General features: G+C 38.0%; 1 protein-coding gene across 8 annotated transcripts in view; it reads left to right on the forward strand.

The window, feature by feature from the left end:
* The window catches only part of LOC139136937 (echinoderm microtubule-associated protein-like 2), a 54248-nt gene that overhangs the window by 10650 nt on the left and 30156 nt on the right, over positions 1–13442 (forward strand). For 2 of the 8 annotated variants that reach the window (XM_070704803.1, XM_070704805.1), the window contains exon 1: positions 10255–10517. The exons of 3 other annotated variants lie outside the window; for them this stretch is intronic. In XM_070704803.1, coding sequence (XP_070560904.1) covers positions 10368–10517 — 150 coding nt within the window. In that variant the 5' untranslated portion in view covers positions 10255–10367. Of the gene's footprint in view, positions 1–10193; positions 10821–13442 lie in introns of those variants that run through there. 3 more of the 8 variants (XM_070704804.1, XM_070704807.1, XM_070704806.1) reach the window with 3 other exon arrangements.

The following is a 13442-nucleotide window of genomic DNA, read 5'->3' on the forward strand; positions in this document are numbered from 1 at the left end:
TCTTCCTCCAAATTTTCACGAGTTAATTTGACAATTTCATCAAACTTCACTCAACGAAGGAAAACATATTGTTACATCGAAACAAGGTTGTCGTATTGCTTCCAGTAGGCGCGTACAAAAACAGACAATTTCTAATATGACGTAAATGGCAGGCATTAAAATTGAAAAACGTCACTTCAGAAAATTGCGATACTGAGGAAACTCTGTTGACATTTGATGTCCTTTGTTCTGAGAATTAATTTACACAAAAGTCACAAGATACACCGTGGTAATTCCACGACAAACAAGAAACACTCGTCTGTTCATGGATGATCAGATAGATTTCCAAAGGTGTGCGTGGCATACAAATGACCTAGTCAACCATATATCAAATTAAGGTAGAATGCGCCTCGAAAGAAAAAGACGAACTTTTGCTCAAATTTTCCTGAATGAAACTTCAACCATTCTCTTACCAAACCAACAATCAAAATCGGGGGTCACCACGCAGAGTTTGGAAGTAGCGAAACAAATTACTCAACACTTTGCGATATTTGAAATTCAAAATGGCCGCCATTCCTGTGTTAACTCTATAGAGTAAAAGTTAAATTCACGATTTTCAAAAAAGTAAGACGGTAAAGTTTTTCTTTTTTCAAGAGCTTTAAAATGAGCCCCAACAAGTGGTAGATCAGAAAAGAATTGTAGAAATTTGAGAGTCCGAATATCTGTCTCCGAGGCGCGGACTTTTATTTCGTCCGCATGGAGATAACACAAGAATAGCGGCCATTTTGAATTTCAAATATCGGTAAATATAGGAAAATTTGTTTCTCTAGTACCAAAGTTTGCACGGTTAGCCTTGAATTTTATTCTTGATTTTGAATGAGAACGGTTTAAAGTTTGTATGGGGAAAGTGTGAGTAGTAGTCTAAGTCTTCCATTTTCGAGGCGCGAACTCCCTTAAGACTTTCACCCCATCTTACATAGTTGTATTAGCACAACAAACAATAGATGCAATATAAGTAATACGACTTTTCTAAATAATAATGAAATTATCCGAATCTCTCTGGTAGATGTCGATCACTTAAGGATGAATATAATTTGAAAGCAACCTGACATGGTATCAAAATCAGTCTTGACAACAGCTGTTCTTGTAGTGTTTTACATTCACAGATAATTCAAAACTTGCACCACTACAAAAACAAATTGAACGGCAGAAGCCAATGCAACAAATCTGAGTAAAAACGTAAGCACGAACAAATAATTTGAACGCCCTCATGTGATCAGTTTCAGAGAGGAGGGTGTTCTGACCTAAACTACAATCTTGGTCAACAAGACTTAACAAATGCAATTTGTATTGTATGTTCAAGAAGTTAGAATGTGGTGATCTTTTGGAACCTGCACACCTGACTTGAAAAACAGCAACCGAAGCAACAGTCTGATTGATCACGATGCTTTGATCAAAATAAGAAAATTAAGTTATAAATTTCATCATCATATGAGCACATCTATACCAAGGAACTTTTAACCGAATACTAAAGGTGTCAGATGACTGGTTTTGGAGAACGAAACATATTGACTTGAATGAGGAAAAATAGTTCCGAAAATTAACATACTGAAATTTCATCATCATTTGCATGCAAGAATAAGGTTATTCCTGATAAACCTACAGCAAAAGTCAGAAAGCTATTGCAAAGCGTTTAAAGGGGAAAGAAAATGACCTTCAAATTTACATATTCGCATTTCCTCGTCATTTAAAGAAAGTTCTATAAGCTTATTCTGAGGCTTCCACGGACCAGATTTGACCAGAAGTTGCATATCCTAAGTTTGAAGGCTATTGGACAAGCTGTTTTGATCTTTTGGCACCGCCAAGTCGTGACAGAATGATCGATTTTACGTCAGATAATCCCACGCGTAGAAACAAATGACTTTTTAATGAGATAGTAGGACAGAGCTTGGAAGAAAAACGAAAAACAATAGCGACTATTTTTAATTAATCAGGCAAAGTGAAGCATTATTGATTATGGATTATCGATTATCAGTTGTTGTCACTTGATAACATGGTTAAGAAGGTAATTAAGACGCCACCGCAGTTTGTGTCGCTGCTGAGAGAGAGAGAGAGAGAGAGAAAGAGAGAGAGAGAGGAGAGAGAGAGAGAGAGAGAGAGAGAGAAGGAAAGAGAGAGAGAGAGAGAGAGAGAGAGAGAGAGAGAGAGAGAGAGACAAACTTGTTCGTATTAAACTGACAGACAGACATAAGCTTACAGATAACCTGACACAGGCGGACAAAGACCAATAAAGTCTGCATACATACATACATACATACATACATACATACATACATACATACATACATACATACATACATACATACATACATACATACATACATACATACATACATAGACACACACGCACATACATACATACATACATGTATACATATATACATACATACATACATACATACATACATACATACATACATACATACATACATACATACATACATACATACATACATACATACATACATACATACATACATACATACATACATACATACATACATACATACATACATTTCGCAATAATAACATTTAAAATACTAGGCGGAATATATAATACGTAAATAATAGGTGGTATATGTCATTTTGACAATCACTGAAAGTATACGACACATGCTAGCGCCCTCAGTCAATCTCATCTGGCTTGAGAGAAACCTCTTCCTTGTAAGGCACATGCAGGTTGTTTTCGGACGATGATAATGTGAATACCAATAGAATAAACACGTACCTCGTAGATGCCTTGGCAAGGGCGTGATGACTCAATATGGAAATGCTCTTGAATGTACACTTACCATCGTATCTGTCGTGCTGTGTCAACCTATTCCATCACCTTGCGTGGAGAAATGCTTAGAAATGTCACTTTCTTTAAATTTTCACAACACATTGAGAGAAACCATTCTAGGAAACGCACGCAGTGAAGCTAGATTTCAGAATAAAATGACAAGATTACTTGTATGTTTACATCCATTTTATAAAGTCACTTGTAGAGGAATGTTTCGGAAATCTACTCTAAAGGGAGACCACATCCTTCTAGTAAGTGCCTCGAAAGTGAAAAAACTTAAACTTCTATTCAAACTTTCTTTAATTAAACTTCCTATCACAGGCTTACCGCATCGAGAATAAAAATCAGGGGGTACCGTGCAGAGTTTGGTACTAAAGAGGCAAATTACCTCAAATTCACCGATACTTGAAATTCAAAATGGCCGATTTTTTCGAAAAACTAAATTTTCTTACTCCAAGAGATTTAAAATGAGCCCAATAAGTGCTTGATTAAAAAAAAGAATTGTAGAAGTTTGAGAGTCGAACTATCTGTCCCCGAGGCGCATTCTACCTAAATGAGCTCCATGCTTTCCTTGACGACTGACGTATTTGTCGTAATAAGCAATAGGAGCAGCATGAAATCAAACGATAGTATGCAATCCCATGCAATGTATCTCAGAAGGTACAATGATAGCGCACAGTTTTTGCATTGTATTTCTTGCATTTCTGAGCAGACCAATGTTTCACCTAATGATTAACATGTCCTCGGCGATGGCAGATTGCAAATCTTATCAGTGTGCATAGTATCTTCACCGACTGGACATTATTCTCCATCATTTACCAGACGATAGTCGTGATATTGTCTCTTAGTTTTTGGAAAATGTTATGATCTTTCTTGTTGAGTTTCCCTTGTACTATTTAACTGTAACAGAGTGAACGTCTTCGTGAGTGAGCATAATCGTAACGGATTAAAAATTCCCCTTTATTCAGCCAAACATTGTTCATCTCATTCGCACACTACATATGCAGACACTGGCTTGCAAAGACTTCGTATAAATGACGTATTTGATTTAACGTTTATTTTACACATTAAGTGTTCGCAACCAACAATGGATAAGAAATAACTTAAAAATAAATACCAAAAGAGAAGAAAAAAATCATGCGAATTATTCGTGCATTCACCTGAAATGAGACAAAAACGCGATCACTCACAAGCACTGAGACAGTTTGCCATGTAGAAATATTGGCTTACTTTGTTAGGCAATTTTGAAAATATCAAAATCGGCCTGGAAGAATGGGCAATGATTCCCAGAAAGAAATCCTAGAATTTTTGTTTCAGAATTGGCCTGGGCTTGCATCATTCATTTGGCAATTCTATAGCCGTCATGCAGGTGTATGTAAATTTTACTTTCTTTCCGCAGCTGAACCCAAAGTCAGAAAATCGTGTTGGGGCAGGCAGAGATACTGTGCATCGTAACCGGATCACATGTATGAAGTTCTTCGAGACATTAAGACAACTTCTCTGTAAATAAGAAAACTATTCCTCCAGTCGTTTGTGAAAAAAGACCCGGTCGCTTGGTATCCTAGCAACGAGGCGCTGAGGGGGACAAACTCGCCCCGGAGTCAATAAGTTTAGCATGTGGTACGCGTCGTACCAGTGTTCGAAAATAGTCGATGCCGATCGATGAAACAAGACAAGGACTGTGCATCAATATTGCATAACTAAACAATGATCGTGTTTAAAAAAGGGGTCGATTTGGCCTCCCCTCTTGTGGTATAGCCCCGTAGCTTATGCATACTTATGACTCCTGTACATAGCGGTCCTATCGAGGCCAGCGTTAATCAAACTGTTAACACTGCCATACGCATTATATGGGGTACAAGTTCCACCAGTCTGGCTGATCCGTGAGGGTAGTTTTCACTCGTGGCAGTCCAAGGGCCCTCGACTTGGTCGACGATCGTATACCATTATTATGTTTGCGTCCACGTTTTGCCTCTACGATTCTCATATGAGTTAAGTTGCCAAGCTGTTCAAACCTTTTTCAAAATTGACGCCACTGGATTGTTCTAGTCTGAATTCTTGTACAATGAAAGTGCAAGTTTCTGGACTGACAATTCAACCGTAGTCCAGACGCACGACAGATAGTGGTCCCCGATTTCAGTTCGAAGCCTCCGGCTCCGGCTCCACTGAAGATCACCTTTGAATTCCAAGATGTCCCGATCGCGAAAACGATTCGGGAACGGCGAACGGTACGCGTTGTCCGGGAAGCTCCATCCAGGGTACCGTTACCGCGATCCCGATCAAGACGACATTCACGTGTCCGATGTAGATGACAAGTATAACACGGACGGTGACAGCAATCTTGAGGTAAGGCGTTCTTGATGCCCCAAAATAAGTATTGATCGGTGACAAAATTTGAAGGTTAATACTCTGGTGAACAGTGTCGATTCTAAAATATTTCTCTGCCTTAAAAGATTATGTTAAGTCATACAGCAAGGACATGTATAGATTCGGACGAATTATTATTAGAATTGGTGAACTTCGGTGTCCGCTTCGAGTGTAGGATCTCCTGAAAGATACAGGTCAACCTCCAAATGTTTCCCTCATTAAACATCTGGTCACTACAGTATGCAGCCTTTGAAAAGTCATTATTGAAAAATTGATGGTTGAATGCTCTCGGTTAAAAACTTTAATAAACGAAACCGTTGACGCGAAAGGACCAACAAGTTTGACAGTCACAGATCGCAACCGGCGACGAAGCGCTCATTATGACCGGTTATCATGTGGTCACGTGACTAATGTGCTTGAAAAAAGGGATAAAATATGACAGCACGGGCGACCTTGGCGGCCCTATAGTGCAATCACAGATGTGACCTCCCTGTAACACTCGTATATTGCGATGAGAGTTTGTTGTAAATTAACTTCTGATTCTGAACTCACTGAAGTACTGAGTTTTATACAGTCTATGATGGTTTTCAGAATTGTGTTCATCCCTGTATAAATGCCACAGTGCATGCCACAGTGAATGAAACAAACATAGACCACTATACACAAGTACCGTAGATGGATGGATTTATGTATGTATGTGTGTCTGTCTGTGTGTCTGTCTGTGTGTCTATATGTATGTATGTATATGAATGTATGTATGTGTATGTATGTATATGTATGAATGTATGTATGTTTGTATGTATGTATGAGTATATATATTTATGTATATATATGTATATATACATGTATATATTATATATGTATATATGTATATATTATATATATGTGTATATATATATATATATATATATATATATATTATATATATATATATATATATATATATATATATATATACCGTACACTCTGTGCCCAAGTTCAGAGGTTGCCATAAAGCCATTATGGTGATAACCGGGAGGGCACATTGTATACATTTTGTGATATATATATATATATATATATATATATATATATATATATATATATTATATATATATATATATATATATATATATATATATGCATTCATTTATGTCACGTACATAGATATGAATATGCATATATTTACACGCATATTACATATATATATATATATATATATATATATATATATATATATATATATATATATATATATATATATATATATATATATAATATATATTATTGTACGGCTCTCACCAAAAGCAACATGCGCAGTAAGACAGTGATCCATTTCTTAGCCTAGGTTCCATAGCAGTGTCTTGCAGTTAGCATTTTACTGTCACTGAGTCAAGAGAAATTTTGTAGAGAACATTGTTAAATTATATGCTCTATTTTGAATTCATTGTCTGTGATTTTGTCAGGGACGAACACATCAACCTAAAAAAATTGGTCGACAATACAAAGGTTCGGCAAACGTCGTTACTATGCAATAAATACGATAAGCCCTCGGACATTAATGACTTGACAACGACATAACCGCTGTATGACAAACAAAATGTTTGATTTCATAGTGTTTTCTTTATCGTGAGATACTGTGGCCTTATTTTCTCGCTGAAATGCTTTTGTTAGTACATTACATACCCTGTAGTGAAGGGTATGTACACCTGACACGGTGAAAAAGTCAGCGGCAGACGGGCTACGAATATGTCTCCCGAGATCACGTAGAAACCCCTCTGGGACTGGCTTTTCATAGAGGGTTCGTCGTAATCTTGTTAATGCTCGCTAAAGCTGTGGCAGCTTGTTGTTACCGTTCCATTGTTGTCGAGTTTGGAGTGAACACCGATACAACTGTTATATAGGGTCTTTGATACAACAAACATTATACACACAAGCGTCCCTTTGAGAAAATTCTTTCAAACAGACGCGTACAAAGCAAAATCTCGCGTTATCACAACGCTATCTCAGTGGGGATCTGGACGAGATAACTGCGGTTGAAATCTGTTTCAGTCTATTTAATTTCAATTCGAAAGTGATTTCACTGTTTGAGATTACAATTAAGTTGAGAACACGTAAGATGGTATGTTATGTGCGTGTAAATTGAATGTATTTAGGTCAACGTCTCTCCTCGCTTGAAGCTTGTGGTAAAACTGCGTCGATATTCTGCATGGCAAACTGCAATTCTCATTAGCGGTTGACGAAATAGTGTGAAAATTACTGCTGTCGCCGATAAGGCGCAAGGGGGCGCTGTAAAGCAAAGAAACTCCTTCCCTAAAAAGACAAGCCGGATAAACTACACCATAGCGCTATATAGTAGAATATATTCAAGTAGACTCGGGTGTATTTAGAACGGCCTTGCGTATCAATACACATTTCTCGTTTTGTTTAAACGTTTACATTTGCCAATGTTGCATTGCATTAATGGACACGATCGATGTATAGCACTTTCTACAGTGCACAGTCCCTCTATCCACAGAGGGACTGTGTACAGTGTTTATGATTCATAATATTGAGATAAGGATGTATTGACTGGGTTCCACACATGTCAATATGCCTTCCTATAGCTCCGTTTATTTGCCTGTGCCCCAAACATTTCCAGCAGTACTAAAATACGTTGATATAAGCTTAATGTGCATGTGTGTATGCATGCACATCCATCCATCCATCCATCATCCATCCATCCATCCATCCATCCATCCATCCATCCATCCATCCATCCATACATACATACATACATACATACATACATACATACATACATACATACATACATACATACATACATACATACATACATACATACATACATACATACATACATACATACAGCCGGTAAAAGAAGCTTAGATATGTTTTCTGTCTTTTACGCAAGCGTGGGTGCTTTTTTGCTTGCTTTGCATGGTATTCTCCTATGACTTGGTCTGTGCTTAACAATCACAAGCAAGCAAACGTATATATGTAGACGAAAGTGACCTTGCAATTAAAAAGAAAGGTAATTCTTGCCACACTTAGAGAGGGCGATCTCCTACTAAGTGCAGTACTGCTATTCACGCCGAGTGAAGCTATTACAGCCGGATACCAAAATCATGTACAATCTACGAATGTATCGACGAAGGCATATCGATTGTTCCTTCGATCGATATCTAAGTCCTTCTGTCTTGATAACAAATACAGCAAAAGAACAAAGCTAATTCATTTCAAAAGAACGCGTTTGTGGACCGATTGTCACGACGTTTGATTGTTACCAGGTGACGTGTAGCAATTTAGAAATGGCCTTGACGAGAGTTCAAACCATAATCTATTTACGTTGCTTAACATGTCAAACTATCAGAAATCGCTCCGGTCAATGGTTGCTAGGCAAGGCGCCGGTTACATTACCCTAGTAAGGAATGCGCTGATTCTTTGATTTCAAAGTCTACCTGTGTTTTTTTTTAGAAGATTTCATACTTCAAGGCTACCAATGCCTTAATTCAGACAGTGTGATCATAATCTTGACAATTTATACGATATTTAATAAATGCTGTTGTCCACCTTGCCCCGTCCCCCTTGAGGACAAGACCTTGTTTTGGGTATTTTGTGTGCAATTTTGATTTATACATGCTCGATTTTACCCTGTCTTGTCGGTCAGCAACACAGGCAACATTATGCTTGGAGTTAGTTAAGTCCTGTTGAAATTTATGGCGCAGAAAATAAAGGTGACGTTGTTTCCAGTTTCCAATAATGAAACAATGCTCTTGTGTGAACTGTTGAAAAGCAAGGTGACAATAAAGGTAGATTCGGCCTGGTAACATCTCAGACGACGGGATCTCGTTTTTCTTTAGAGCATAACGGTGCTCGTCTCTACCGTGTCGATAAGAACTCTACACAAGGGATTACAGTTTACCGAGATAAGTTTATCAGAGACATCGTGCTATCGAAGGAGAAGCGCGCTTCTAGTCTGCTTCGATCTGTTCGATAGTCGTCTGAAGTAATATAGAGTGCGCCTCCGAGACATATTCGGACTCTAAAACTTTTACAATTCTTTTCTGATATACCACTTGTGGGAGCTCATTTAAAGCAAGCTCTTGAAGTAAGAAATTTTTTTATTTGTTTAGTTTTGTGAAAATCGAAACTTTATTTTTCCCCTTAGAGTTAACGCGGATATGTATGTATGTACACACACGCTTTTTCCACCGAGAATACGGTATAATGATAATCCACGTAGGGCCCTACATTGGCGCGATGGAATTAAAACGAAAAAGATGTCGCCTGACGCCTATGAAATGAAACGATATGATATGATATGATATGATATGATATGATATGATATGATATGATATGATATGATATGATATAATATAGTACGACACGACATGGGACTGATATCTTATTATATGTAGGGTATTACATACGTTCATAAACATGATGGGTTGTTGAATGGAAAGTTAGGGAAAGTACATTACCAAGAAAGAAACCATATTAGCAGTTAGAGTAGAGAGTGTTTGAACTCATTGTACTAAGTTTTACTGACGCGCGAGTTTTCTCACATCTTTATATTTGCCACCCTTAATAAGCTGACATCCTATCATAAAGCAAAACTTAGAAACAAATTAATGTTCATAGAGTTCGGTAACGCCAAGCGAAATGTTCAAATATTGCGGAATAGGGACCAGCCAAAGAAAGGACAGCTTCTATTGTTAGAAAAGCCTATATTTTGATTGCGGATTGTCACACCGGTGTTGAGTTTCCGCCGTGTTTGGCGAAGATGACCTCGTTAATCTGGAAAAGAATGATAAGCTAGGTTAAGAATACTTTGGCCATGATGGTTTCTGACCCGCTGTATTGTAATTCTTACCATCCGGTTCACGAGGGAAAAAAGGCAAAAAAGAATGCATTTATCACGCCCTCGAAGTCTTTACTGTTCGCAGTCCGATTCTAGGTCGAGCTTTTATCCAGCACTGTATGGCACCCCTTTTATTGGCACAGCCAGAACCTTATATGCAATACCGGTTGCCGGGCAACGCCTTGCTGTTATTGCACCATTCGCGCAATTAACATATCGAAGCGATGATCTGCGGTCATTCAGTTGTAATACGTTTACTAGAGTCGACGCGAGGCTGGTTCGGTTAGTAAAACTGGCGAGAAAATGTCTTCGGGTTGACCAGAAAAAGGCACAGCCATGAACCCCAGCCTGGATCCGATATCCTTCTTCGTGGTACCGTACATACAGCGGGAGTATTCCACGGAGGCCGACAGACGGTTTTACGAACCACCGCAGACCATTAATACCGATTATCAGCTAGCGGCTCGTCAACTACTTTTCCACCAGGTGAATGAATTACCACTCCTCCCAATATAATTTTTATTTTATCACAAAAACGTCATCCGTAGAAAAAAAATCGACATTCCATCAACACAATCTCACCGCTTAGCCAACGAGTCCATCCATTCCAAGGCCGCTATTGAGATATTACTGTTCCCCTGAGCAGTGTGTTGGCGCACACAGTATTTCATCGTTCGTCGCCAATTGATTACGCTCGACGCAACAGCCATGGCTGAGGGCAATGACAGCACGTATGTGTACAGCACAAGGCGAGGGAATGTCAATGTCAATGTTCATTTACATCTCCAGGTAGAGGCTATTTCCATTCTTTTACTCGTGTTCACTAATCTTGGTGGCATGGTGGTCGGTGTAAAGCTGCACACTAAATATAGCAACGGGTTTTAATAGTGTAACCCTTTTCTCCAAACAACTGTTGGCATACTGTTGTCTGGTAGAGCCTGTTGGATTTTACACAGTGAATCTAACAGTGATTTTGCTTACTAATACAACGTTGAGAAATAACGTTTTAATTGAAATTCTTGTGAGACATATGTACAGAAAGACAAACAAGAGGACAGATAGACACACGGTAGACATATAAACAGCAAAAAGGGTACTAGACTAACTACATCTTACAAGTAGATAGGTAATCAGTAAGCATGACAGGACAACTGGATAAATTTAGATGACTGTACACTGTAACAATAGCAAGATGACTTGTCATCTGTATATACATACATATATACATAGATACTGAGACAGACAGACAGATACGTACATGTATACATACATACATACATACATATATACATACATACATACATACATACATACATACATACATACATACATACATACATACATACATACATACATACATACATACATACATACATACATACATACCATACATACATACATACATACATACATATAGACGTACGCATATATGCTCTAGGTACACTGATTTATTTTTGACATGCAAAAGATAAAAACAAACATGAAAACACTATCACGGGGAACATTGTTCAAACGATTCTTCATGTGATGTGGCGAGAGTACAAATTATGGGAAAAAATGCGGACCTAGTTAGCAACGTACTTTTTTTCATTATTGAGTCGTGCTTTACAATCTTACATGTGGAGAATAATATGATTCAAATTCTCGTCACTGTCCCTATTTATTCATTGTCATGTAATAGAACACTTACAAGCCTGCCCTATTCATAGATCTCATAGGTTAATGTTGAATAAAGGTAGATTGATTTTTTTTTTATGAGATGCATTCAGTAGTTATCGCTGAGAGACAATCATATGTATCAATTCCATATGTGTATCGCATTTTATTGCAATACACAATAGCGCTTGTTATCACTCACATTCTTTTCTAGGTTTACACTCATCTCCAAGGCAACTGTTACTGAACCGAAAAGTGTTTTTTTTTACCCAGCGATTCGATTATCAGTGACCCACCCAGATCGAGTACTCACAAACACAAGGATAGTGCTTTGACCTCTTGACCTCCGCTCACAGTTTGTTTGCGTATCTATGGAGTCGGGTCCTGGGCGTTGTTCTTTGTTATAGAGTGTCAGCGCAGGTCAAGGGTCAAAAAGACAACCGAAAGCTCGAGAAAGTCGAAGGTACAAATTCTGTAACCATTATAAAGGGAAAGATTAATAGGATGTCGCCATGTTTCTTCATATGCAGACAACAAGATTGTAACAGAGATGCCGGACTCCTCCATTGTTTAAAAGTTCCAATAGCTGTGACTTTAGATATCTTTCCAGCGTGATTTTCTGAATATAATATGCATTTATTATTTTATTTAAAATTTTGTTGAAATGCCCCGTATTCAGTTTGCAAATATAACCTGTATGAATTTTAATTTACACTAAAATTTACTAACTCCCATAATTCGTCAATAATAGCATAGGTTACCATAGGACATTGTACACGCGCTGTGTTTGCAGGGTTGATAATTTGTATTTCGACGTTCGTACGAGATATGAGAAGAAATCAGTACTTGTTTTCCTCAACACAGATGATTAAATCTAATCGAAGGTCACAGCTATGCCCTTAGCTGCAACGAATTGCCTCATACTCTGTCTTCACCGACAGTCCAACTAACATTGTAATGTTCAGTTGTGTAGTCACGCCCTCAAATAGAGAGCTCCAGCAACTAACTGATCAGGAGGATACCCATTAGGGTTAAAATTATTCGCTTTTCGACCCCAATACCGTCTTGTTGAACTTTGCAGCGGTTATGCCATTGTCGCCGCCGGCGTTATATCGCTCTTTAAAAATCCAAAAACAACACTGTCCTCGAGAGAATGAAAAAGAGGTTGTTATCCTATTTCCAAATCAATAGTACAATGGACGCTTAAAACACTTTCAAATACACGGCCATTGTTGCGCAGATATTTGCTGAGTGGTAGCTCGGAATTTCTTTGGTCTCACTCCAACGAACACAGTCAACAAACTTTGTTTACCAGTCGTAAGGCTTAACAGTAACGACAAACACCTCTTTCTGACATATAAAACACGCCCTATAAAAACAGAATTCGCGTCTTGTTTGAAACCTTTATTGCATTGACCAGGGTGTGACAATAGTGACGGGGTTAGAGATCCAGTTGTTGATGTCTCGTCTCATGGTATAGGTCTTTGAGAAACAAAAGATAGAATTTGCTATACATGGCTTTAGTGGGCACTTTTCTGTTTATTATTCCTGTCAAATTGTATCCATTTATTTTTAGAGAGAAGAATTGAGAATGATATAACATCACTGTAAATAATGACAACAATTGAATAATGACATTTTAATTATAAAGAAACAATGAATTAATATTAGAAAACAATATAGTATCATCAGATTGGAGCGTACATAATTGACGCTTTGAAGACGCGTCGGCGCATTAAACCTCGCGATCCGTTG

The sequence above is a fragment of the Ptychodera flava genome, chromosome 7 (genome assembly GCF_041260155.1).
Source record: "Ptychodera flava strain L36383 chromosome 7, AS_Pfla_20210202, whole genome shotgun sequence".
Taxonomy (NCBI): Eukaryota; Metazoa; Hemichordata; class Enteropneusta; family Ptychoderidae; genus Ptychodera; species Ptychodera flava.